Below are 26,739 nucleotides of genomic sequence, written 5' to 3' on the forward strand. Positions count from 1 at the left end.
GTGGGGGCGGTGACTCTGGGCGGGGAGTGTGGGGGGGGGTGACTCTGGGCGGGGAGTGTGGGGTGGGGTGGTGACTCTGGGCGGGGAGTGTGTGGGGGGGGTGGTGACTCTGGGCGGGGAGTGTGGGGGGGGGTGGTGACTCTGGGCGGGGAGTGTGGGGGGGGTGGTGACTCTGGGCGGGGAGTGTGGGGGGGGGTGGTGACTCTGGGCGGGGAGTGTGGGGTGGGGTGGTGACTCTGGGCGGGGAGTGTGGGGGGGGGGGTGACTCTGGGCGGGGAGTGTGTGAGGGGGGGTGACTCTGGGCGGGGAGTGTGGGGCCGGTCTCTGGGGCCGCCTGTGCGGGAATGCGGAAGCGCTGAGGGCCGCCCAGAGGCGGCTGGATGGCGGACGCTGCGGAGAGCGGTGCCGGGGGCTCCGAGCATCTCTTCAAGGTGCTGGTGATCGGGGAGCTCGGCGTCGGCAAGACCAGCATCATCAAGCGGTACGTTCACCGGCTCTTCTCCCACAACTACCGCGCCACCATCGGGGTGGACTTCGCCCTGAAGGTGCTGAACTGGGATACCAGCACCTTGATCCGGCTGCAGCTCTGGGACATCGCAGGTAGGAGCCCGGGGGTGGGGGACAGAACTGGGTCACCCTGGGGGGGGTGCAATCAAGAGTCATGGGAATTGCCTGCCTCCAAGTTCCCTGCTGGACCCCAGCAGTGAAATGGTTAATCCGCGGGGCCCCCTGAGTTTGTGAAGGATTGCTGGTGGAATTGGGCTGGTGGGGGAGAGGGAAGCGTGTGCCTTCTCCTGTTAACACTGAGACTGGAGCAGCCTGATACGGTGCACACACACACACACACGCCCCAGGGTGACCCTGCATGCTCTCATTCAGCTGCTCCCTTCCCCCCCCCCCCCCGATTCTCTGCTAGCCCTGGAATTTCCTGTCCGCCTCTCAGAGCGGCCACCCGGGACGCGGAGGCAAAGCGAGGGCTCCCAAGTTCAGCTTCTCTGCCTGTTTCATGGCGAGGCCTGTACAGTAAAGTGCAGGAGCAAATGGCTGCAAAAAAGCTCTGGAATCTGTACTGAAAACAACAAATGCAGGAGACCACTACTCCCTCTCTTTCTCCATGGATGCTGCCTGACCTCCAGCATTTGTCGTTTTCTGTAAAGATTGCCCATGCTCCTTGCACATGGGAATTACTAATACGCCACTTCAGAGTGCATTAAGAATCAATTACTCTGATGTGGGACTGAAGTTCGAACTGACCGTGAGGCCAGACGGTTACCTTTTCCTCAAAGATATAATAGAGTCCCTACATTGGTGGAAGCAGACCATTTGGCCCATCGAGTCTACACTGACCCTATGAGGAGCATCCCACCCAGATCCATCTACCCTACCTCTGTAAACCCCATGCATATTCCCTGGACATTATGGGGCAGTTTCGTGTGGCCAAGCCACCTAATCTGCACATCTTTGGACCGTGGGGGGAAATCCACACAACTGCAAGGAGAATGTGCAAAACACACATTCACCCGAGAGTAGGATTGAACCTGGTTTCCTGGCACCGTGAGGCAGCAGTGCTAACCACTGAGCCACTGGGAGTCCAACAGCTTCATAGTCAACCAACATTTTATTTCCAGATTTTGCTTTAGAAAACTGTCTTTTGGGTAACTCCTAAAAACCTGTTGTAATGCCTTAGAAAGCCATCTAAGTGTTAGTCATTGTATAGCACTGAGGTGTATTACTAATGGGTAGAATCTTGTCACTGAGTAACACATATAGTACTGGTGGATGCAGGTCTCACTGTGAGGCAAGTGTGGTTATAGATCTGTCATGAGTACAGTACACAACTGGTGGATACAGGTCATCAAGGGAGTGCCATTGTCTTCAATTGGCAGCACAAACTCTATACCTCTCCTTGAACACTATTGGAGACTGAATCAGGTATTGAAATGGTTGACATCCTTTTGGCTGGGAGTCATTCTCATCCTCCTCCAAGTCTGCCCATATCCACCTGCAGATGACAACTAGCTTTTAACCCTGACAGCTCACCTGTGACTGAAATCCTGTCTGGGCCATTGTTGTATACAGACTTGACTATCAAACAGCTCTCTGTCAGTCTCTGAGCTGATACCCTAAACTTAAACTACAAAAACAGGTGTTGTTGGAAAAGATCAGCAGATTAGGTAGCATCTGTGGAGAGAAGTCAGAGTTAACATTTTAGGTCCAGTGACCCTTGCGCATTGGACTTCTGTTCTTGTTTCTGAATTGTAACATACACAGTTCTTTCAGCTTTTATTTAGTCAAAATTTGAGCCAATCTGACACAGTGCTGGACATAAACAAACACAAACTATAGGTGGAACTATCCCTGATCATAGTGATAGACTTTGAAGGAGTGGAGTTGAAGGGTGTGTTGCTGGAAAAGCACGGCCGTTCAGGCAGCATCCGAGCAGCAGGAGAGTCAACATTTCCGGTATAAGCCTTCCATCACGAAGGGGGCTGAGAGATAAATGGGAGGGGGTTGGGGCTGGGGCTGGGGCTGGGGGGGGGGAAGGTAGCTGGGAAAGTGATAGGTAGATGAAGATGGGGGTGAAAGTGATAGGTCAGAGAGGAGGGTGGAGTGGATAGGTGGGAAGGGAGATGGACAGGTAGGACTGTTCAAGATGGTGGTGCCATGTTGGAAGGTTGGGACTGAGATAAGGTGGGGGGGAGGGGAAGTAGGGAACCTGATGAGTGGAGGACTGAAAAAGTGAGTACATAGGGTCAGCAACCTGATGCGTTCCTCCTGCAGTGAATGTTTTCCAAGAGTGGTCATGAGAGGCATAGAGTGAGTTGCTGGCAAGAATGACCACTGCTCAAGGGCTGGCTCCTTGTCTTGTCTGATTGGGTCAGCAACATTGGAAATCCACCTGCCATCTTTGATTGGATAGCAAGCAACAAGGCTGAGACTTGGAAGCTGGCTGTCTAGAAAATAGATCTGCTGGTCTGGCTTCCAGACCTATTTCCAACATTGGTGTTCAAATCCTGTTGCAAGTCCTACACACCTGTCATCTGTGCTTGCTGAACTATGATGGCTTCAAGGCTGGTAAAGTCACAGAAAATTCTCATGCATAGGCCTGTCTGTTTTATGTCTACGTGCCTCCCTATGTCTGTAAAATTCTCCAGATGGACACCCTCCAAACTCTATGCAATGCTCCAATTCTGACCCCATTATGCATTTCCAATTTTCTTTGCTTCATTATCGGTAGCCATGTCATCTGTCCCCAGAATCGCCATTCACCATATCATTGTCTCTATCTCCCGGTTTAAAACGTTCTTTAAAATCTAAGGAATTTTTTTGACAAAGCTTTAGGTTCTATGTCCAAATATCTCCTTATGACATTCATTAGCAGATTTGTTTGGTAGTTGTTCAGAAAGTACCCTGGGCATTTTGCCATTTTAATGGCACAATATAAATGTCAAGTTTGTTGTAAAGCAGTGGGATACAGGACTGGTAGGTTCAGGTCTGTCACTGTAAAATACATGTGGTTATGGTGGGTACAGTTCTGTCACTATTATTCTTGAATAGAATGCTATCTCTGTGTGACAGGGTACTATGTTACTGCTGGATTGTTGGGCTCAAGTCTATCACTGTATAAAACTGGGGAACATTAGTAGTGAATAACAGTCAGTCACAATGGGCACAGTAGTAAAAAAAAATTGCAGGTCAGTCACTATCATTGTCACTTGGACACAGTGCTGTCACTGTGTAATAGCAAAATGTAGTACTGCTCAGTCCAAGCCTGTCACTGCAAAACACTAGCGTACAGTGCCAGTAATTATGCATTCTGTCAGTGTGATGTTGAATAATGGGCTGATACTATTCCATGGATAAAGGTCTATCAGTGTATAACAGTGGAATACAGTACTGGTGGATATATTATTGAACACGAGTGCACTGTTGTCAAGTTTATCAATATATAATGCTGGAATGTAGCATAGATGGGTCTGTTGGTGTATAACACTAGGTTTCTAACTTAATAACGTGATGTAGTACAGGTAAATTGAAGGTGCTAAATGTATATTTGTTGAGAATTATGAATTATTTCTTTAAATATTCATCATTGCTCATTACTATCACATTATGGATAATTAGTTTACAATCTATTACAGCCAACCTGTCTCTTACCTATCAAGTTTGTTTAAATTCAAAAGCCAAGCTTTGTTCTTAACTTCATCACATTTAAACTGAACATGTAATTCCATCATCTTATGGTTACTCTTTCCCATTTTACCTATTGCTGTGAAAGTCAAGTGCTCTGAAATATTTAATGTCAATCTTTATTAACAACAAATATTCCCAGATCGGACCCATCTTAACCCTATGAGAGTAGTTGTGTTTTGTGGTGGGTGGCTAATGGCCTAGAGATGATATTTTTGAATTAATAATCCAAAGGTCCAGGCCAGTCTTTTGGGACCACTGGTTAAAGTCCAACCATTGTAACTGGTGGAAATTAAAATCAGTTATTAATAAACCTGGAATTAAAGTGGTATGACCGTGAAATTACAGTGTGCTATCTCACACATTTCTTCAACGCGAATTGGCTATGATGGAATTGAAGAATTTAGACCATTATTTGTAGAACTTCCCTTATCTGAATTGACTATAATGCAATTCCGGTCCCATTAGTTTAAATGGTGCTGCTGTTACACAATTTTCTGATAATGCAGGGTTGTGTGAAAACTGAACAATCATTTTACAGAGGAACCTCGATTATCACATGGGCTCGGGTGGGGAATACTTTATTCGGTTAATCAAATTCTGGATAATCGATTGCCAGATAACATAGTTGAGCCAAGCATCGGGACCTTGTGATCTGGCCGGATATCCGAGATTAAGATCATCGAATACTGGATAATCGAGGTTCCTGTGTATATCAGAACCGACTGGATCAGACTGTTGAACAAATGCATCTTGTTCACTCATGTTGCTTTAGGACAGGAAATCTGGCTTTACCATCCTTCCTTGTTCTGGCATACATGTCATCCAAGAACCACATACTGTGGTTGACTCGGAACTTGAAATAGTCTATTACATCACTTGGTTGTAAAAATCCACCATGGCAAAGACAAAAAAGAATAAAACTGGATGGAGTGCCTGACTTTGACCAAGGCACCAGGACTCTCAATGGCACAACATGCCCCGTCATCCCTAGAGAAGTCCTCACGAATGATTGCGGGCTTGTGGCAATTTGGAAAGGTGTACTCGGACACGTGAAGCTACAGGCCTAAAAGTGATATGAACCCCGATGACTTGAAGGAATTGATAAAGTTATCATTTTTATAACTTTCACATTTTAATTTGTATCAATTTTAATTAAACAGGCGAGTTCTGTTCAATAGAAAAAATACTGGACCCTTAAATAGCTGATATGACAAAGATATATCTCATGGATTTACTGGCAGTGGTGGTTGCAAGTCCTATCACGTTGCTGACCAGAAATTTTTGTTACTCTTCCCACCTGACATTAGCCTATGGTGGAAGGATTTACAAGTTGATACTCAATTTTGGCCATTGAGTCAAGGTGTGGGAATTGAATACAGAGTTTCTGGGTCAGCAGTGTAACACTACTCACTGTATCAGAGGCGTTCCTTGTCCGTTGCCATTCCTGATTATTTCCTATCCCACTAACAGCACAGTTCCGGCAAATGCTGGAGTACCGTGGTGGACAGTCAAAAAGGAATTGCATTGGAAATCCTCAACATTAACTATGGATCCCATGACATCTCTTGGTATCAGGTCAGATATGGGCAGGGAATGCTCCTGCTGATTATCACCTTGCTGCAGAGCGTCTAACATCCAGAACATTGGGCACCCGTATGGTACTGAGCAGCAGCAGAATTATATTCAACCACAATCTGTCACCATATTCCTTGCTCTACCATTACAATTAAGTCAGGAGATTAACCTTGGTTTAATGAATAGTGCAGGAGAACATAACAGGAGTAGTACTAAGCATAACTTAAAAAAAATCAGGTGCCAATCTAGTGAAGTTACAGCACAGTACTGCTTGCATGTCAAAACGCCAGAAGCTGCATGCAGTTGACAGAGCTGAGTAATGTTATGGACCAGGCCAAATCCCCTCAGAACATTTCAAGAAAGTAGCTTAGACCCTATTTTTGCTAGTTGTTTTAAGCAAGTGTAACACAGATATTTCAGGAGGGAATCAGTTGGTCAAACCACATAGTTTTGAAAAAAAATAGAATTTATTTGCAAGATTACTGAATGAAACACAAACAAAAGAAGACAGAATACTGAATAACTTAACCTATCCAAAAACCCAGCAGACCATCCCAACCTAATGATGCTGTTCCGAATACTTGCAACAATCACCAGAAGCACCCCTTGGGCACAAAAGGTAAAATCAAACACAGGGTCTTACATCAGAGATGTCAGAGAGTGAGAGAGAGAGAGAAGGATCAGCCTGTACTTGCTTCTTTGGGTCCAGCAGCTTTTACAACAGCATGACTGCTTTCAGTGAATAGCCAGACCAAAACCAAACCAGAGAGAGGCTGAGCTGGGAGAACGGGCCACTCTCCTTTCATTGTACAAGTATTCTTTTAAACTTAAAAGCCTTTTGCCTGAGGCAGTATCTGTTAGCAATAATCAAATTGGTCCTAAAACCATTGAATGTAGACTTTTCAGAGTCTGTGTCTTTTATGACCTCTCTGGAAAAGAAGGGCCAACGAGGAAGGGTTTGGAGGGATATGGGCAGAGTGATGGCAAGTGGGACTAGATTGGGTTGGGGTATCTGGTCGGCATGGACAGGTTGGACCGAAGGGTCTGTTCCATGCTGTACATCTCTATGACACCGAAACCTTGTGAAAGGAGTATCACCATCACAATAATAACATATCACTTGAATGATCAAATCCTGGATGATCTCTCGCGTTCTGTCGTGAATGGTGGCAAACAATTGAACAAGTAATGGGAGGAGGAGGTCCCCATGAATGATGGAAGAGATATCAGTAGCATCTTCAGCCAAATGTATGAAGTGGGTGATGCATCTCAGCCTCCTCCTGGAGACCCCAGATAACAATTTTTAGCCAATGTGACTCACTTCATGTAATATCTAAGAGGTTTCTGAAGACACTGTTTATAGTGAAGGTTCTTGATAATACCTTCTTGAAGGTAGTTGAGGCAATCGATAAATGCTGAAAACACTCACCATCCCTTCCCAATTTTAAGTTTTTGAATTAATTTTGCTGATTATAACAATATTCACAAACTCCCTTTTCTAGTGGCATAAATTCACTCTTACCTGAGCGTTTGGCCTGACATCCTGATTTAGTTGGAAGCTTTCACTACCACCCTAGTTATTAAATTTACTACAACATGGTTCCCAGCCCAATTTAGTTGGAGCTTGTTTTAGAGGTGCTCCCTCTATCCTCAGTACAGAAATCATTGACATCTGAATTGAAAACCCCACCCTCCCACATCATTCTTTTAGCTTTGCATTTAACCTGACAATCTATGATTCTCTATGCCAGTTTATGCAGGTTCAGTAGCAATCTAGAAAGATTTGCTTTTGAGATTCATCTTTATAATTTGGACACTTCCTCTTTTTCCCTCTCCATCACCTTATTTGTTAATCTCTATGTATCATTGATTTCTCCATAGACCATGACAAATGTTTTTTTTTCTTCTTGTGTTCAACACTCTACTCCAGGCATGAAAAAGATCATCTTAGCATTTCCACCAGACAAGAAACACAGCCTTCAAAACAATTAATCAAGGATGCAGAGAACAAAGCTAGTCCTTGCTATACTATCTCTGCCCACAATCTCATTCCTTTTCACTTCTGCTTTGGTCAATTTTTCCAATCTCCCTGCAGTCTTAGTTACTGCTTGGATGCAGGAGAGCAATCACCTGTTGGACCTAAGTAAAAACCGAAGCTCTTCCACTTCTGTATGTGGGACCTCGTTACCTCCCTGACATACAGCTAAATCTTCCTGCCTCTGACCACGAACCAAATCTAAACTACCTTGAGTATAGGAGTTGGGAGGTCATGGAATATTCTGTGCAATTCTTGTCTCCTTCCTATCGGAAGGATGTTGTGAAACTTGAAAAGGTTCAGAAAAGATTAACATGGATGTTGCCAGTGTTGGAGGATTTCAGCTGGGGCTGTTTTCCCTGAAGCATTAGAGGCTGAGGGGTGACCTTATAGAAGTTTATAAAATCATGAGGGGCATTGATAGGGTGAATAGACAAGGTCTTTTCCCTGGGGTGGGGGAATCCAGAACTAGAGGGCGCAAGTTTCAGGTGAGAGGGGAAAGATATAAAAGGAACCTAAAGGGCAATTCTTTTCACACAGGGTGGTGCATATATGGAATGAGCTGCCAGAGGAAATGGTGGAGGCTGGTACAATTGTAGCATTTAAAAAGTATCTGGATGGGTATATAAATAAGAAGGGTTTAGAAGGATCTGGGCCAAGTGCTAGCAAGTGGGACTAGGTTAGATTAGGATATCTGATCGGCCTGGACGAATTGGACCAAAGGGTCTGTTTTCATGCTGTACATCTCTATGACTCTACTGCCTAACCCACCTGGATCGATGTGACCAGATAATTTGTTCTCTCCACTGTGATATGTGTCCTAATGTTTGCACCTCAGACTCCAGCAATACAGCTCCAAATCCATGTTTCTCAATTTAAGACATTTCCTGCAGAATACTGTTGCCTTGGATCATCATGCTATTCACATTGAAACCTCCTACACTGCCTTTCAAACTATTCTTGTTTTGTTCCAGACATAGTTCATTTACTTTGTCTAAACAGTAAACCAATTAACTTATTCGTTTCAAGTTTTTAATTGTAAATTAAGTATTGACATGTTCCAGGCTCCTGATTCAAACCACTCCTTGAGCTGAGAGCAAAAAAATGTATTAGTCACCCCACCTACTGTGATGTCACGCTAGCAGAGTCTCACAGCACGAAAACAGAACGTTCCATCCAATCAGTCCATGTCCTTTCTAATCTCAAACTAAACTCGTCCCACTTGCCTTCACTTGGCCCATATCCTTCCAAACATTTCTTATTCATGTACTTATTAAATGCCTTTTAAACATTGTAACTATATCCATTTTGTGTAACTTTTCTGGAAGTTCATTCCACACTCAAACCTCTCTGTGGAAAAAAAAACTCACCCCCATGTCTTTTTAAACTCTTTCTTTTCTATCTTACTAATAATAAAACTGTGCAGGTTAGGTGAATTGGCCGTGCTAAAATTGCCCGTAGTGTTAGGTGATGGGGTAAATGTAGGGAAATGGGTCTGGGTGGGTTGCGCATCGGCAGGTCAGTGTGGACTTGTTGGGCCGAAGGGCCTGTTTCACACTCTAAGTACTCTAATCTAATCTAAAACAATGCAAATTAAATTGGGGCATTTTAAATCAGAGTAACAAACAGCATGAAGAACAATTCATTGCAAAGGTGATTACTTGTAACACCTTGGATTTCCTAATTAATTTAGATTTTAAACAGGATTGAAATCAATTGAACACTAAATGTAATATGCATTAAATAATCAAAGGCAATAATGGGTGGCACAGTGACTCAGTGGTTAGCACTGTTGACTCACAGTGCCAGGGACCTGGGTTCGATTCCAGCCTTGGGCAACTGTCTGCGTGGAGTTTGTACGTTCACTTGTGTCTGAGGATTTCCTCCCACATCTAAAGCTGCGCAGGTTAGGTGAATTGGCTGTGCTAAATTGCCCATAGTGTTCAGGAATTTGTAGTCTAGGTGCATTAGTCAGGGATAAATGTAGAGTAATAGGGTAGGGGAATGGGTATGGGTTGATACTCTTCGGAGAGTTAGTGTGGACTTGTTGGGCCAAAGGGCCTGTTTCCACACTGTAGGGATCCTATGAAAAGGGAGAGGGGAAATCAAGACAATCAGTATTACAAGAAAAAAGTACTCGGGTCACTAATGGGGCGAGAAGCTTCACTAGACCCAGTGCGATGCTTCTTAGGACATTAAACAAAGTTGCTACAGAGATGCTGGATGCACTGGTAGTAATTTTCCAAGAATCAGTACATCATGGAGATGTCCCAGAGGATTGGATATCCATGGAATGCAGGCTTATGGGAAAAGGGTAGGAAAGTGGAGTTGAGGATTGTCACATCAGCCATGAACTCATTGAATGGTGGATTCATCTCAATGGTCTGAATGGCCTACTTCTGCTCCAATGTCTTATGCCTGAATACCAGGCAATAACATCAATTCTGGGAGTGCAGTTTTATGTAGAGTGAGTAGATTGAATTGAAATGTTACACCACACAGTTTTGCAAGGAAAGTGTTGTGGTCTTGGAACTGATCCTGTAACAGTTTATCAACAGGTAGTAATAGTATTGCTACAGAGAGTCATTCAAAGGAATGAAATGCAGTTGGAAAGCTGATATAAACACAGAATTTGTGAACCATTTGAAGATACTAGGTAAAGGGGTGAAAGTTGAAAATGTGTTGCTGGTTAAAGCACAGCAGGTCAGGCAGCATCCAAGGAATAGGAAATTCGACGTTTCGGGCATAAGCCCTTCCTATTCCTTGGATGCTGCCTGACCTGCTGTGCTTTAACCAGCAACACATTTTCAACTGTGATCTCCAGCATCTGCAGACCTCATTTTTTACCCAAAGGGGTGAAAGTGTCTATTTGTGTGGCAGGGTTATGCTGTAAAGTTCATCATCAGTATCTCACTTCAATCTGAATGAAGAACTCCTGACAAAGCGAGAGATAATTAATGTTTGGAGAGAGAAATATATTTCATCATACACCATTTCTCATTTATGTAGTCTGGTGGTTAAAATTACCTGAAACCATCAGAAACAAGAATAACTAAGTTGGATTTGGTTTCGGCAGCAATTTAGTTTTAGAAAGTTACTGTATTGACAGAAGCTTTGCAGGATTGTTGTAAATTTAGATGTTAAAGATTGGACGCGTTTAGAAAGAAAACTGTATTACTCAAAGTCAGCATAAATTTTTTTAAAAAGAAAATAACATTCGGCAAACCTATTGGAGTGTTTTGAAACTGTGATTAGTAGAATAGATGCAATGGATGTTCCACAACCTACACTCTTTCACTAAAGTTACTTATTTCCTTAACTGTTGTGAATATTTTTTTTAACTGAGATTAATTCAAATTCAGTCAATTCTCCTTTGAACTCTCCAAATGTTTTCCAATTTGTATGTGTCTCTACGTTAAAATCATCAATCCTTGATCATTCTAAACCCAAAACCATGCTGACATTATTCAATGTTTTCTCTCTTCTGTCATAAGCCTTCACAATTTAAACATACCTCCATTGACAATGGAAGAGGTTTTGTTGTCACCTCCTGTCTGACATGTACAGGTTTAAAATCATGGTTCTGGAAAGACTGACTGAATTCAATTTTAAACGTATTTAAAAATATTTATCAATACCAATACTACCAAACACTTAAAGATGATAATATATGTGAATAACATACCTTTCATCACAGTGAATACTAATCTTTTGTGATGCATAGACCAAGACTCCTAGATCCCTCTGTATTTCAGAGCTGTGCAATCTGTCACCATTTAGACAATATTTCATTTTTTATTATTTCTGCTGAAATGGATAATTCCACATTTTTCCACATTATGCTACTCTACCAGATCTCTGCCCACTTGCTTAACCTATCTACATCCCTAATGTGTATCCTTATGTCCTCTTCACATCTGATTACACTATCTATCATTGTATCAACAACTAATTTAGTAACTATACCTTTGTTTCCTTCATCCAACTGATTGACATAAATTGGAAAAAGTTGAGGCCCTAGCACTAATCCCTGTGACACACCGTTCGTTATATCAGATTGATCAGAAAATGACCAATTTAAACCTACTCTGTTTTGTTAGCTAGTCTATCTTCTATCTGTGCTGCAAAGACTATTTTTAAAATTTATTTTGTATTTTTGATTGTGGACTGAATTGGGAAAAGGACTGTTTTAAAACTAGGAATTGTGAAAGGGATTGCAAATGAACTGGTGCAAGGAGTCATGTACATACTGTGAGTAATGAGTAGCTGGAGTTGTGACTATTTGTCAATGGCAAAAGCCATCTGCCTGCCAACAACTATATGATTGGCTTCTGGATGGCTGAACTGTGAACACGCCTCCCAGAACGTTTCAGTCCTTTGAAAGGAGAGGTTACATATCTCTCTGCAGTAGTCTAAAGTCTGAGTTTAAAAAAAAACCTTCTCTCCCCAGTTGCTGGATGCCATTGCTTCTAACCAATTAGTCAGAGACTTTACAACTTGTGAACCAGTAAATCAGTGCTTACGGCAAGAATGTGAAGACGAGACCGATATTAACAAGTTGGCAAGCAAAAGGATCATCTCAGCAAATTCTGTGGATATGGGCCATTGAACTGTCTTCCCAGTTTTTATCCCTACACCAGTAACACCATTTCATTTTGTCAGTCTAGGTCTGTACGTGCATCTGGGGGGATGTTTATAAGAGGGTTAGAGTTTTAATCAGACAGTTATAAGTTGGCAGTTCATAGTTGCTCACCTGTAGTTATAATCATAGAATCCCTACAGTATGGAAGCAGGCCAATTGGTCCATCGAGTCTACACCAACCCTCCAAAGAACTTCTCACCCAGACCCACTCTATCCCTGTAACCCTGCATTTCTCATGGCTAATCCACCTAGCCTGCAAATCCCTGGGCACTATGGGTAATTTAGCATGGCCAATGCACCTAACCTGCACACCTTTGGACTGTGGAAGGAAACCGGAGCACCCCCAGAGGAAACCCACATGGACACGGGGAGAAATTGAAACTCCACACAAACAGTTGCCCAAAGCGGGAATCAAACCCAGCTGCTTGGTGCTGTGAGGCAGCATTGCTAACCAGTGAGCCACGATACCACCATTTATTTGTAACAAATAATAATTCTTCTTTAAGTAAAGAAACCTCATTTATTTTGTAACCTGGGTATAAAAAGCCAGATAAATTGGAGAATTTTGCACACCTGAGTAAAATGTTTAACTTTTACGATGATTCCCCAGTGCAGCATCCCAGTGGAGTGCAACAATGCTTGATATAACCCTAAGCCATGAGCTTTTATTTTCCACATAACTTTTGATATGGCTCCTTATCAATGACTTCTGGAAATCTACATTCACTGGTTCCCCTCGATGCATTTGTTATTTCTTGTTATTTCTCACACAACCACTCCAATAATGTGGTTAAACATGCATTCCCTTTCACAAAACCATGGTGACTGTACCAGATTACCATACATTTATTATTTTCTAATCAAATGGAACTTTACCTGAATCTAGGAAATTTTGGAAAATTAAAGTCAATGATCAACTATCTCACTAGCCACTTCTTTTAAGATTCCTGATTGAAGGGCTTATGCCCGAAACACCGATTCTCCTACTCCTTGGGTGCTGCCTGACCTGCTGTGCTTTTCCAGCACTACACTCTTGACCCTGAGCTCCAGCATCTGCAGTCCTCACTTTCTCCTGATCCTTTTAAGACATAGGATAAAGTCCATCCACACCCACAACTTTATCAGCCCATAAGTCCAACAATTTGCTCAGTACCACCTCCTTAGTGATTGTAATTTTCTCTAGTTCTTCTCTCCATTTCATTTCCTAATTTAGAGCTATTTCATACTCAAAAGAAGGGATGTGAAATTCCTTAGGAGTGTAACAAGCATATATAGGACTAGGATTTGATTTAATATTAGATTCCCTACAGTGTGGAAACAGGCCATTTGTCCCAACCAGTGCACACCGACCCTCCAAAGTGTAACCCACCAGACCCATTCGGCTACATTTATCCCTGACTAATGAATCTAACACTGGGCAATTTAGCATGGCCAATTCACCTGGCCTTCACATCTTTCAGACTGTGGGAGGAAACTGGAGTTCCTGGAGGAAACCCACACAGACACGGGGAGAATGTGCAAACTCTGCACAGACTGACCCAAGGTGGGAATCGAACACGGGTCCCTGGCGCTGTGAGCCTTGTGCCACCCCACTGTATCACCTGTATCTATAGAGTTGCAATGAAAGACTTAAACCCACCAGTACTATAACCTAGTATTATAACAGACCTGAACTCAATGATACCACACCCATTTTTATACAGCGAAAACTCACACTTCTATTGTGCTCAGTAAACCACTTAGCTTCTCAGGAGCTTGATCAGAAACAAAATTGACATCTACTACTCCATAGATACAGTAGTGGTGCTGGAGAATTGGCAAATTACAGAAGGTTTGTCCCTTGTTTACAAATCAAGATAAACCCAGTAAATGTGGTCTTAGTCTTGGTAGTGTGAAAACAATTGTCAAAATTAACAGTTACTTGGACAGGTGTAGGTTGATAGAGGAATGCCAGTGTGGACTGGTTAAGCGCTTATTTGTTTGAGCTTTTTGAATTCAGAGTGTTGATAACGTAATATGGTTGTGTGGTGTGCGTGAAGTTGTAATATGAAAGACGTGTTGGACATGGAAAAGCCCAGGGAATGAAGAGGGCAATGACAACATGGATTTAAAATGGTTGAGTGACAGAAAACATTGAGCAGTTATATTTGCAGATTATGGGAAAAGTAATAGTGGAGTTGCCCAGTTTTTTTTAATCTACATTATATCTATTTATTAGGCACTGCCTAAGAGCATGGTGGAACCATTCTCAACCTTTCAGAAGAGAATTGATTACCTGAAGATAAAGCATTTGCAAGTCTAAGGAAAAAGGAGGTGGCAGGAGGGAACTAGCAGCTTCTCTCCTGCACAGAGTCTGCAAGGATAATGTGCCAGCATGGAAATATCTTAAACATTTTAACAAGCATATGGGATCTTTGGCTTTATCAAGGTTCTACAGTGAAAAAGGAAGGAAATTATATAAAGTGCTGTTTAAGCTTCAGTTGGAACATTGTGTCTGCAGGCGAAAGTGAGGACTGCAGACGCTAAAGATTAGAGTCGAGAATGTGTTGCTGCATAAGCACAGCAGGTCAGGCAGTATACGAGGAGTGGGAGAATTAATGTTTCGGGCAAAAGCCCCTCTGTTCTGTGTTGGGTAATGCGCTTTAGGAAAGGTAGAAAGGCTTTAGGGAGAGAGCAGAAGAAATACACCTTTTAAAGGTACCAGAGATAAGGTATTTCATATTACAGGCCAACCCCAGAACAGCAGGTCCAGTTTCAGTTACCTGTGGTTTACCGCAGCCTGAACATGGAAACAACAGAACCAGGGACCGGGGCTGCCGAGGAGGTAAATTTCCCATTTAAATTAATGATTCGCTATTATCCACGGTTTCAGGCTTCCATGATGGGTCTTGGAACGTATCCAGGGAGACTACCATATGCGAAGATATTGGGCTGAATGTGATAAGACCATAAGACATAGCAAATGTAGATCATTTAGTCCATTGAAGGCAGCCAGCCTGAAGTATGGAGAGATAAACTTGAGGAGGGTGGGGGTGGGGAGAAAGTAGCATAGAGTACAATAGGGAGTGGGGAAGGGGATGAAGGTGATAGGTCAGGGAGGAGAGGGTGGAGTGGATAGGTGGAAATGGGACAAGTCTGGACAAGTCATGGGGACAGTGCTGAGCTGGAAGTTTGGAACTAGGGTGAGATGGGGGATGGGGAAATGAGGAAACTGTTGCAGTTCACATTGATGCCCTGGGGTTGAAGTGTTCCGAGGTGGAAGATGAGGCGTTCTTCCTCCAGGCGTCTGGTGGTGAGGGAGCAGCGGTGAAGGAGGCCCAGGACCACCATGTCCTCAGTAGAGTGGGAGGGGGAGTTGAAATGTTGGGCCACGGGGCGGTGTGGTTGATTGGTGCGGGTGTCCGGGAGATGTTCCCTAAAGCGCTCAGCTATGAGGCGCCCAGTCTCCCCAATGTAGAGGAGACCGCATCGGGAGCGACGGATACGATAAATGACATTAGTGGATGTGCAGGTAAAACTTTGATGGATGTGGAAGGCTCGTTTAGGGCCTTAGATAGAGGTGAGGGAGGAGGTGTGGCCTCAGGTTTTACAGTTCCTGCAGCGGCAGGGGAAGGTGCCAGGATGGGAGGGTGGGTTGTAGGGGGGTGTGGACCTGACCAGGTAGTCACGGAGGAAATGGTCTTTGCGGAAGGCAGAAAGGGGTGGGGAGGGAAATATATCCCTCGTGGTAGGGTCTTTTCGGAGATGGCGGAAACGTCGGCGGATGATTTGGTTTATGCAAAGGTTTGTAGGGTGGAAGGTGAGCACCAGGGACGTTCTGTTCTTGTTACGGTTGGAAGGTGGGGTCTGAGGGCGGAGGTGCGGGATGTGGACGAGCTGCGTTGGAGGGCATCTTTAACCATGTGGGAGGGGAAATTGCGGTCTCTAAAGAAGGAGGCCATCTGGTGTGTTCTGTGGGGGAACTGGTCCTCCTGGGAGCAGATACGGCGGAGGCAGAGGAATTGGGAATACGGGATGGCATTTTTGCAAGAGGTAGGGTGGGAAGAGGTGTAATCCAGGTAGCTGTGGGAGTCGATGGGTTTATAAAAAATGTCAGTGTCAAGTCGGTCGTCATTAATGGAGAAGGAGAGTACCAGGAAGGGGAGGGAGGTGTCAGAGATGGTCCAGGTAAATTTAAGGTCAGGGTGGAATGTGTTGGTGAAGTTGATGAATTGCTCAACCTCCTTGTGGGAGCACGAGGTGGCGCCAATGTAGTCATCGATGTAGCGGAAGAAGAGGTGGGGAGTGGTGCCGGTGTAATTACGGAAGATCAACTGTTCTACGTAGCCAACAAAGAGACAGGCATAGCTGGGGCCCATACGTGTGCCCATGGCTACCCCTTTGGTCTGGAGGAAGTGGGAGGATTCAAAGGAGAAATTATTAAGGGTGAGGACCAGTTCGGCCAAACGAATGAGTGTGTCGGTGGAAGGGTACTGTTGGGAATGTCTGGAGAGGAAAAAACAGAACGCACCAGATGGCCTCCTTCTTTAGAGACCGCAATTTCCCCTTCCCACGTGGTTAAAGATGCCCTCCAACGCATCTCTTCCTCACCCCAGACCTCTGCAGTCATTGTTTTTACCCCATTTAGCCCATTGACTCTGTTCCACTATTCAATGATATCAGATTATCCTTGGCTTGACTTTCCTTCTTTTTCCCCCCATAAGTCTTGATTCCCTCTGATTAAAATGGAGGCAGCTGAGGTCCCAGAGCTGAAAACAGCAGGACACCCCCATATCAACCAGCATCACATCCTGGATAGACATCATCTGAGGTTGCCATCTTAATGGCAGCCTGTCCCCAAGAGCTGCCAGCTCAATCAGCAGTGTCCCCGACATCACCGTTAGTGAGGGCAGTGAAGCACCATTGCCACGCGTGACTGCTCTAAGGGTGATGGAGTGCCCAAAAAAAGAGAGGACCTCACTCCACCATCTCTTTGGGAGGCAGCCTGATTTCACTAGGCAGTCTCCCCTCATAGCTGTTTCCTCTTTTGCTTACAGTTGTGGTCACCATAAGACCAGAAGGATGTGGATGCTTTGGAGAGGGTACAGAAAAGGTTTACCAGGATATTGCCTGATCTGGAGGATTTTAGCTGTGAGAAAATTTTGGATAAATTGGTTTTCACTGGAACGCAGGAGGCTAAGGAGTGAGCAGATAGAAGTTTTATAAGATTGTGAATGGCAAAAATAGAGTGGAAAGTTTGAAGCTTTTTCCCAGGATGGGGGACACAGATTCAAGCTGTGGGGTTGAACGTTTAAAAAAGATGTGCAAGCAAGTTTTTCACACAAAGGGTGGTGAGTGCCTAGAACCCAGTGCCAGAGGAGGTCGTGGAAGCAAACACAAGTTTGATCAGGAAGGGAACAGAGCGATATGTATCCTGTAAGTGAAGGCAATTTTTTTATGGAAGGGCAAAACGTGTTGGCATTGGCTTGGACGGCTGAAGGGCCTGTTCCTGTACTCTGATTTTGGTGTTTGTTCTCTCTCACCATCTATCATCCCTAACTTGGGCATGACATCATGGAAGATGGGAAATGGTCCTTAATTGACAACTTAATTGGCTCCATTGGGCTTGCACAGTGTAACCGATATGGCAACTGTCCTACTGCTCGCAAAATCACATTGTGCCAGGAAGACTGGCTTAATTCTGAAGCTTTACCAAGCTATCTTCCCAATCATCCCAACTCTTAGGAGAGGCAGGAGGAACTGGGGCTGTTTTTTCTAAAAGATGATTTAACAGAGGCGTTTAAAATCGAGAAAGGCTTTGACAGTAAATAAGAAGCAACATTTCTGTTGCAGAAGGATCTGTAACCAGAGGACACGAATTTGAGGTTATTGGTTCCTTTGTCAAAGGCAGCTTGAGAGAACATTTTATTGACACAACACGCTGTTGTGATCTGGGAAAACACTGCCTGACAGAGGGAGGAAGCAAACTGAAGGAAATTCTGATTAAAAACTTGAGGACAAAATAAATGGCATGTTTTCTGTAGGCAGACGACTCTTAATGATGGAGAAGATTATTGATTTTTTATTGATATCTCAAATAGATGGTTGGCTGAACTAAGTTCAGAGTGTGGCTTTCATTCTCTAGTTTGATCTTTTGAGCCCTCTGTAGATCTGTTGAAAGTAGCTTCTTTATACGCTGTATTTTACCCACATCAAAGGTATTTTTCACAGTTAAAATCTCTCGAATCTGATTTACGAACAGTTTGTCCATATAAATAGTTCTGAATGTTTACTTCAAAGCTACTTCTCCCAAATAAGATTTTCTGAATTAACTGTGTTTCAATCCTATAAGTCATGGTGTTATTAACCAATAACTTTCTGCACTATGGTTGAGATATCCCCCTACCTTATGTCTATTATACTGAATGCTGTTCAAATCACCTACCTCCTCACACAGGCGTTTCCTACAAAAAATACTCAGATTATTGGAACAGAAATTAACACCATGAGAAGAAAGCATATATTTTGAAGCCATTGTTTTGTATGGGAAAGATTATTGATCCAAGATGTAAGGAAATATGACTTTTAGCATTTTAACCCTGATAATGGCGAACAATTCAAGATACATCATCACCTTCTCAGGGCAGCTAGGAAGGACAGGTCACACCCAATTAGTGTTATTTACATCTCAAATATAATGGTGTAGATGCGTTTAAAGAGGTACTAAATGCGTAAGTGAGAGAGATGTTGGAAGAGAGTCACGTGGGTTGTGAAAATGGACCTAGCCTGTGTCTGTACGACATGTTCTTAGTTTTAAAGGGAAAAAGTAAAACCTGTTGTTTATGAAATTGATTGCATTCACTTTGGGGGTAATTTTTTGACTGCTGCAGGTCAAGAACGGTTTGGCAACATGACGAGAGTGTATTATAAAGAAGCTGTTGGAGCTTTTGTAGTCTTCGATGTATCCAGACGCTCAACGTTTGACGCAGTTCTGAAGTGGAAGAGTGACTTGGACAGTAAAGTGAAGTTGCCCAATGGGAAGCCAATCCCTGCTGTGCTCTTGGCAAACAAATGTGATCAACAATGGGATGGTTTGGACAATAGCCCAGCGACGATGGATCGCTACTGCAAGGACAATGGTTTCATAGCGTGGTATGAAACCTCAGCGAAGGTTAGTGACAATTTAACCGTCTGCTTGGGGTATTGCAGCAAGGTAGTTCTCTAGTCAACTCACAGTTACAACACATTGTGGCTTACTGGCCAGGTGTCTGCAGTAGCTTAAGGTTGTAGGTTATGTCAAGAGACTTGACACTCCCAATGAAGTACAGCATTCCCCAGTACTACCAGAGGTGGTGTTTTACAGTTAAATTGAGAACCTGTCTACTTTCTCCAAAGTGGTTGTAAAGGACCCAAAGGCAATATTTTGAAGAATAACAGGAATTAGCTAAAATTTAACCCACAACTAATACAAAAACACACAATCTGGTCAATCAGCAACAGAGGTATGCCCTTCAGTCTGAGTGACTGAAGTACCAGCAATGATCATTGACTTCCTGGTGGTGCCACTGATCAATGAAGGATTGCTAACATATGAATGACTCGAAGCTCTTGCTTGTCAGGACTTCAGTGCCCAGGGATCTTTGATCCCAGGAAAGATCTGTCACATTAGTGTGTCATCTAGCTGTGCAATGGTGGGTCTTGCTCTATAAAGGTGACATGGGGCTCTAGTTTTTCAGCTAGAAGGCAGACCCTTCACCTTCACTAAATACTACCAGGTGACACTTCCATTCTTTTATTCACGTGGGATTAGGTCAGGAGTTCCATATGAACATAACTTAATCTGCCCCAGATTTCATAAACACAGAAACCTTGCATCAAAAATGACACCAATTTTTCATTTGTAGGAGACACTTGCTCCCACTATCAGTTCTTCTAGACAGTTTTGACTGTTGCACCACAACATCCTGTTGCCTGTCAGTGTTGACACAATGAGCCAAATGGCCTCCTTCAGCACCATAATGCTCTGAGACCTCTTATTCAGCTGGAAAACCCATTGTCACTCAGTGCAATTTCACAGTTTGTCTGAACTCTTAGTCTCTGAAAACATCTCCTTGTGTCTTCTGGAGGAGATGTGTGTCTTCATGTGTTTCTCTAGTCTCTCCCAGCTGCAGCAGAAAGCCAGTGATAACTTTGTACCTCAATCAGCTTCCACCTGTTTCTTCTCTATTGCATAGCGTATCTAGGTCATGTGGACGCAAAAGGGGTTTGCCGAGAATCCAGCAACTCCATGTCCAGCTATCTATTTCGTTTTAGGTTAAAGGGGCATTTCAAAATGAAAGCTTCTTGCAAAGTTAATTATTCATGATACTTATTCCTCTTAATATCTTGAAAACCTCAATCAAATCAATTCTTAAATTTCTAAATTCAAAGGATTGCAATGCTAATTTGTTTAAGCTCTCCTCGTAGCTTAACCCTTCTATGCCAGACATCATGCTAGTAAATCTGCATTGTTCTCCCTCCCAAGAGGGAGGGCGGCACGGTGGCACAGTGGTTAGCACTGCTGCCTCACAGCGCCAGAAACCCGGGTTCAATTCCTGTCTCAGGCGACTGACTGTGTGGAGTTTGCACGTTCTCTCCTTGTCTGCGTGGGTTTCCTCCGGGTGCTCCGTTTTCCTCCCACAGTCTAAAGATGTGCGGGTCAGGTGAATTGGCCATGCTAAAATTGCCCATAGTGTTAGGTAAGGGGTATATGTAGGGGTATGGTTGGGTTGCGCTTCGGCGGGTCGGTGTGGACTTGTTGGGCCGAAGGGCCTGTTTCCACACTGTAAGTAATCTCTTAAAAAAAGGCTAATATTGCTGCCCTGAGGTTTAGTGTCCAGAATTGTTTGCAGGTCTACAGATGCAAGTCAAACAGTCAGGGCAGGCAGGAACAAAGCAGAGAACAAAGTAGGACTGATCTGTTGAACTGCATTTATTTCATTGCAAGATGCTTGACAGGGAAGGCAGATGAATGCAGGGCATACACTGGGATATCATAGCAATTACAGAGATGTGGCTCAGAGATGGACAGGACTGGCAGCTTAATGTTCCAGGATACAAATGCAATAGGAAGGATAGAAAGGGGGGCAAGAGAGGAGGGGGGAGTGGCATTTTTGATGAGGGAAAGGATTAAGGCTGTACTTAGGGAGGATATTCCTGGGAATACACCCAGGGAAGTTATTTGGACTGAGAAATAAGAAAGGGATGATCACCTTACTGGGATTGTATTAAAGACTCCCCAATAGTCAGCAGGAAATTGAGAAAAAAATAGTAAGCAGATCTCAGTTATCTGTAAGAATAATAGGGTGGTTATGGTAGGGGATTTTAACTTTCTAAACATAGATTGGGACTGTTTAGGGTTTAGATGAAAAGGAATTTGTGAAGTGTAGACAAGAAAATTTTCTGATTCAGTGTGTGGATGTGCTGACTAGAGAAGGTGCAAAACTTGACCTACTGTTGGGAAATGAGGCAGGACAGGTGACTGAGATGTCAGTGGGGGTGCACTTTGGGGACCAGCGACCACAATTCGATGAGTTTTAAAATAGTAATAGAAAAGGATAGACTGGATCTAAAAGTTGAATTTCTAAGTTGGAGGAAGGTCAATTTTGACAGTTTTAGGCAAGAACTGTCAAAAACTGATTGAAGGTGGATGTTCGCAGGTAAAGGGATGGCTGGAAAATGGGAAGCCTTCAAAAATGAGAAAACAAGAATTCAGAGACAGTATAATCCTGTTTTGGTTAAGAAAAGAAGGAAGTATATGTCAGGTATAGACAGCAGAGATCACGTGAATCCTTACAAGAATACAAAGGCAGTATGACTATACTTAAGAGGGAAGTTAGAAGGGCAAAATGGGGGCATGAGATAGCTTTGGCAAATAGGATTAAGGAGAATCCAAAGGGATTTTATAAATACATTAAGTACAAAAGGGTAACAAAGAAGAATATATGGCCCCGCAGGCAATGGGAGAGATACTAAACAAATATTTTGCATCAGTGTTTACTATAAAGAAGGTCATGGAAGATATAAAATGTGGGGAAATAGATGGTGACATCTTGAAAAATGTCCATATTACAGAGGAGATGGTGCTGGATGCCTTAAAATGCTTAAAGGTGGATAAATCCCCAGGATCTGATCAGGTGTATCTTAGAACTCCGGGGGAAGCTAGGGAACTGATTGCTGGGCCCTAGTCATCAATAGTCACAGGTGAGGTGCTGGAAGACTGGAGGTTGGCCACTGTGGTGCCACTATTTAAGAAAGGTGATAAAGAAAAGCCAGGGAATTATAGATCGGTGAGCCTGACATCGGTGGTGGGCAAGTTGTTGGAGGAAATCCTGAGGGACAGGATTTACATATATTTGGAAAGGCAAGGACTAATTAGGGATAGTCAACATGCTTTGTGTGTTGGAAATCATGTCTGAGCAACTTGATTGAGTTTTTTGAAGAAGTGAAAAATAGGATTGATGAGTAGTGGATGTGATCGATATGGACTTCAGTAAGGCGTTCAACAGGGTTCCTCATGGTAGACTGGTTAGCAAGGTTAGATCTCATGGAATAAGGGAGAATTAGCCATTTGAATACTGATACACCTTGTTATGTAAGGTGTCTAAAAGATTGGTCAAAAAGAACGATTGTGAGGAGTGTCTTCAAGAAAGAAAGCTAGGTCGAAACAGGGAACTGTGGAGAGGGGATTTCAGAGCTTCGGACTTAACCAACTGAAGCCCTAGTTTTCCATGGTGGTGCAAATAAAATTGGGATACACAAAAGCCCAGAATTGAGGGGAATCTCAGAGGTTTATGTAAGAATTAACTGTTACCATTTTTTGATCTGAAGTGTTTACACTCCTTACAATACCAACACTTTTTATGTCATTCACAAATTTGACATTCTGTTTGATCATTTAAATAATTAATAAATGTGGTGAAAAGTTAAGGAGCCAGTGCAGATCCTTATAATACCAATAAGTTTACTTGTCCACAATCGATATTCCCTTGCTTCCTGTTGTTCAGTCACTTCTCAATCCAATCACTAATTTGCCTTCAATTCTGTCACCTTCAAGCTATAACCAACCCATCCCTTATGAGGGAATTTTTCAAATACCTGCTCAGGCCCATTCTGTACATAACACTATCCAGAAATTCAGACACTTCTTCAAAGTAATTAAGCTTTGTCAAACCTGACCTACTTTCTACAAATCCATTCTGGTTCTCGGCTCAGCTGAATTTTTTTTCAAGTGATCAGTCATCCTTTTTTTCGCAGAATCTAGCAAATGTTAAACTAATTTATAATTCTATTATTTTCTCAAGTAGTGGAATAGTTTGCACAGTATTTCAATCTGAAAAAAACATTCCTGAATTAGGATAATGTTGGAAATTTGTAGTTAAGGCACCTGTAATTTAATTTTTCCATTACTGTTAGCTTGCTTATATTAACTTTGAGTCCCTGTCCTTGCTTTAGAAACAATGCCCTTGGCAAATTTGACATCCTGACCTCTTCCTGTACTGTAAATACTAACACAAGTAATTATTCAGCTATTTCCTTATTTTCATGACAACATCACCAGTATTAGTTTTCAAGGAACCACGTAGCTCCTGACTATATCTATTTTGTCCAAATGTAATTGGGTTTTTTTTGTGTTGATTTCCTTCGCAAGTTCTTTTCAGAATTTTTGTAGCTCACTTTGTCAGCTCTTGCTGTTTATATTTTTCCCATCCACCTATGTCTATTCTTTTTTATTGCACCTTTGTATGCTTTTACTTTCAGCTCTATGTTGTCTTTTTTTTCTTTTTTATCTATGGCTCTTTGTTTTTGATAAGTATAACTCTTGTTTAAAGGTGCACAGATTAAGTGGATTGGCTATAGATTAGCCCTGGAAATGCAGGGTTACAAGAGTAGGGTCGGGGCATGGGTCTGGGTGGGATGCTGCTCAGAGGGTCAGCGTGGACTCGTTGGGCAAGGGGCACACTGCAGGGTTTCTAGCTCTTAATAGGTATAACGCGTTCTTTGACACACCAGCTTTGTTTTTGAATACCTCCCAGTGATCCATTTTGTCCTCTAACAGATTTGCCCAGTCTGCTGTGGTACTTTCTGACCCACTGAAGTTAGCCTCTCCTAAACCTAAAATTTTCATAAATGCTTCATCTGTCTCCCTTTCAAACTCTGTGTTGAACTCAGTTAGGTGGTGATCACTGTTAAAGAACAGCTAAGATTATAAACTAAATCTCGTTTGCCAAATATACTGTGGCCTTCCTTCTTGGTAGTCCTAGTTGTTTTTGATGGTGTAGAAATAGTAGTGTGGTTCAAAAAGCCTGGGTTAAAGAGCCACCCACTCCAGATGCACATCATGATATGTCTGAACAGTTTGTATTAAAAATATCTCTAATTGTTTCAGAAAACTATTCTGGATATACTCGATATTTAAAACCTTTCAAAGATCATAAGAAGCTGGAAACAGGAGCGGGCCTTTCAATCTCTCGACGTGATTGTGGCCTCAACTCCTGTTCCTGGCCTTCCCCATAATCCTTCACTCTATTGTTGATGAAAAATCTGCTTAATGTGATCTAGAATGTGTCCAATGACCAAGCCTCCTTATGCAGAGAATTCCACAGTATAACAATGATCAGACAGAAGAAATGCCTCCCCATCTTTGCTTTAGTTGAGAGACCTCTTATTTTAAACTCTGTTTAGATTCACCATGAGGGAAACATCTCCACATGATTCACCTCTCAGCAGACAAGGCAGTACTGAGGGGTGTTTCTACTTATACTTTCTGAAAACAACTGACTCAAGCTCCAAAATACAAATTAAATCAATCATGATTTAACTGGCTGCAATTTCCCTTGAAGCTTGTATACTCTTATTTAAGCCTGCAATGTAACTTTATAATGTTATGTTCTGTTCATTGCTAAATTAATGGAAAAACTCAATTTTATTTTTGAAACTTAGCCCTTAAGATCCTAACATTCACCAATTCTTTTTCATCCACTCTGCTCGATATATCCTCAAATAGCTCCAATTTTGTTTAAGCACTGTTTCCCTCTCACAAAACTGTTGACTCTGCCAGGTTCTATTATGATTTTCTAAGTATCCTGTTACTACCTCCTTAGTAATACGCTTTTGCATTTTTCAGATGTTAGATTAACTGGCCCAAATTTTCCTGCTTTCAATTTTCATCCTTTTCTTGTAGCTTTCCAATCCCTTTTCCAGAACTCTTAAGACCCTAGGATGCAGATCATTGGATCCAGAACATTTGTCAACCTGTCAGTCTCTTCAGTTTTCCCAGTACATATTCCTGATCTTGATTGTTGGAAGTTTCTCCCTTCCTTTTGGCTCTTACTTTTTTATTATTCTTAGGATTTTTTTTACCTTTTCCTTTAAAAACTGATGCAAAATACCTATTTAAAGTTACTTCTTTTTTGTTTTTCCTTTATTATTTCCCCAGAGTCGCTTTCTTTAACTGCTCTCCTCCCTTACATAGAGGAGGTGATAAAAACAGATGCGATAGCAATGTTCAAGAGACATTTAGACAGACACGTGAAAAGGCAGGGAAAAGAGAGATATGAACCATGTGCTGGCAGATCACATTAGTTTATAATGTATCATTGGGTCAGTGCAGACATAGTGGACCAAAGGGCCTCTTTCTGTACTGTTCCGCTCTCTGTTCTATGTGTTTATTGGAGGTTTTACAGTCTGTTTTATATTCTCTTGTTCTAATTTCTCTTTCTTTATTATTTCTTTGTTCATTCTTCGCTGGTTCCTCTGCTTGTCTCCAGTTCATTAATAGTCTTCAATTCATTAATAGTCTTCAATGTCCTTCGCCTTAATACAACTTGGGAATTACTTATTATGTAAATGAATGCTCCTGCAATTCTTTTGCACCTTCTGGATGTGAAGTTTGCTCACTAAGCTGGAATGTTCATTTTCAGATGTTTCATCACCATACGAGGTAACATGATCAGTGAGCCTCCTGTGAAGCATTAATGTTAGTGACCCGCTTTCTGTTTGTGTGTTTATGTTTTCATGGATCTGTGACGTCATTTCCTGTGGTGATGTCATTTTCTGTTCCTTTATGTTCATGTATCTTGGTGGCTAGTTTTCTGCTGAAGTTTGTAAATGACATTAGTTTTGCTTGTTGTCTGTATAGGGCCTTTCAAGTTAATTAACTGCTGTTTTACAGAATACCTTGCAAGAACTGTAACAAACACTACATTGGACAAACAGGTAGAAAATTAGCACCAGCACACATGAACATCAACTAGCCACAAAAAGACATGGCCCA

At 42.6% G+C, this 26,739-nt stretch overlaps 1 protein-coding gene across 1 annotated transcript in view; it reads left to right on the plus strand.

Annotated features, from left to right (window-relative positions):
- Positions 1-321: 321 nt before the first annotated feature.
- The window catches only part of LOC132819855 (ras-related protein Rab-32-like), a 31,154-nt gene continuing 4,736 nt past the window's right edge, over positions 322-26,739 (plus strand). Inside the window, exons 1-2 of the mRNA XM_060831735.1 lie at positions 322-600; positions 19,316-19,596. Of these exons, the coding sequence (XP_060687718.1) occupies positions 381-600; positions 19,316-19,596 (501 nt within the window). The 5' untranslated portion in view covers positions 322-380. The remainder of the gene's footprint in view (positions 601-19,315; positions 19,597-26,739) is intronic.

The sequence above is a fragment of the Hemiscyllium ocellatum genome, chromosome 10 (assembly GCF_020745735.1).
Source record: "Hemiscyllium ocellatum isolate sHemOce1 chromosome 10, sHemOce1.pat.X.cur, whole genome shotgun sequence".
In the NCBI taxonomy this organism is placed as follows: domain Eukaryota; kingdom Metazoa; phylum Chordata; class Chondrichthyes; order Orectolobiformes; family Hemiscylliidae; genus Hemiscyllium; species Hemiscyllium ocellatum.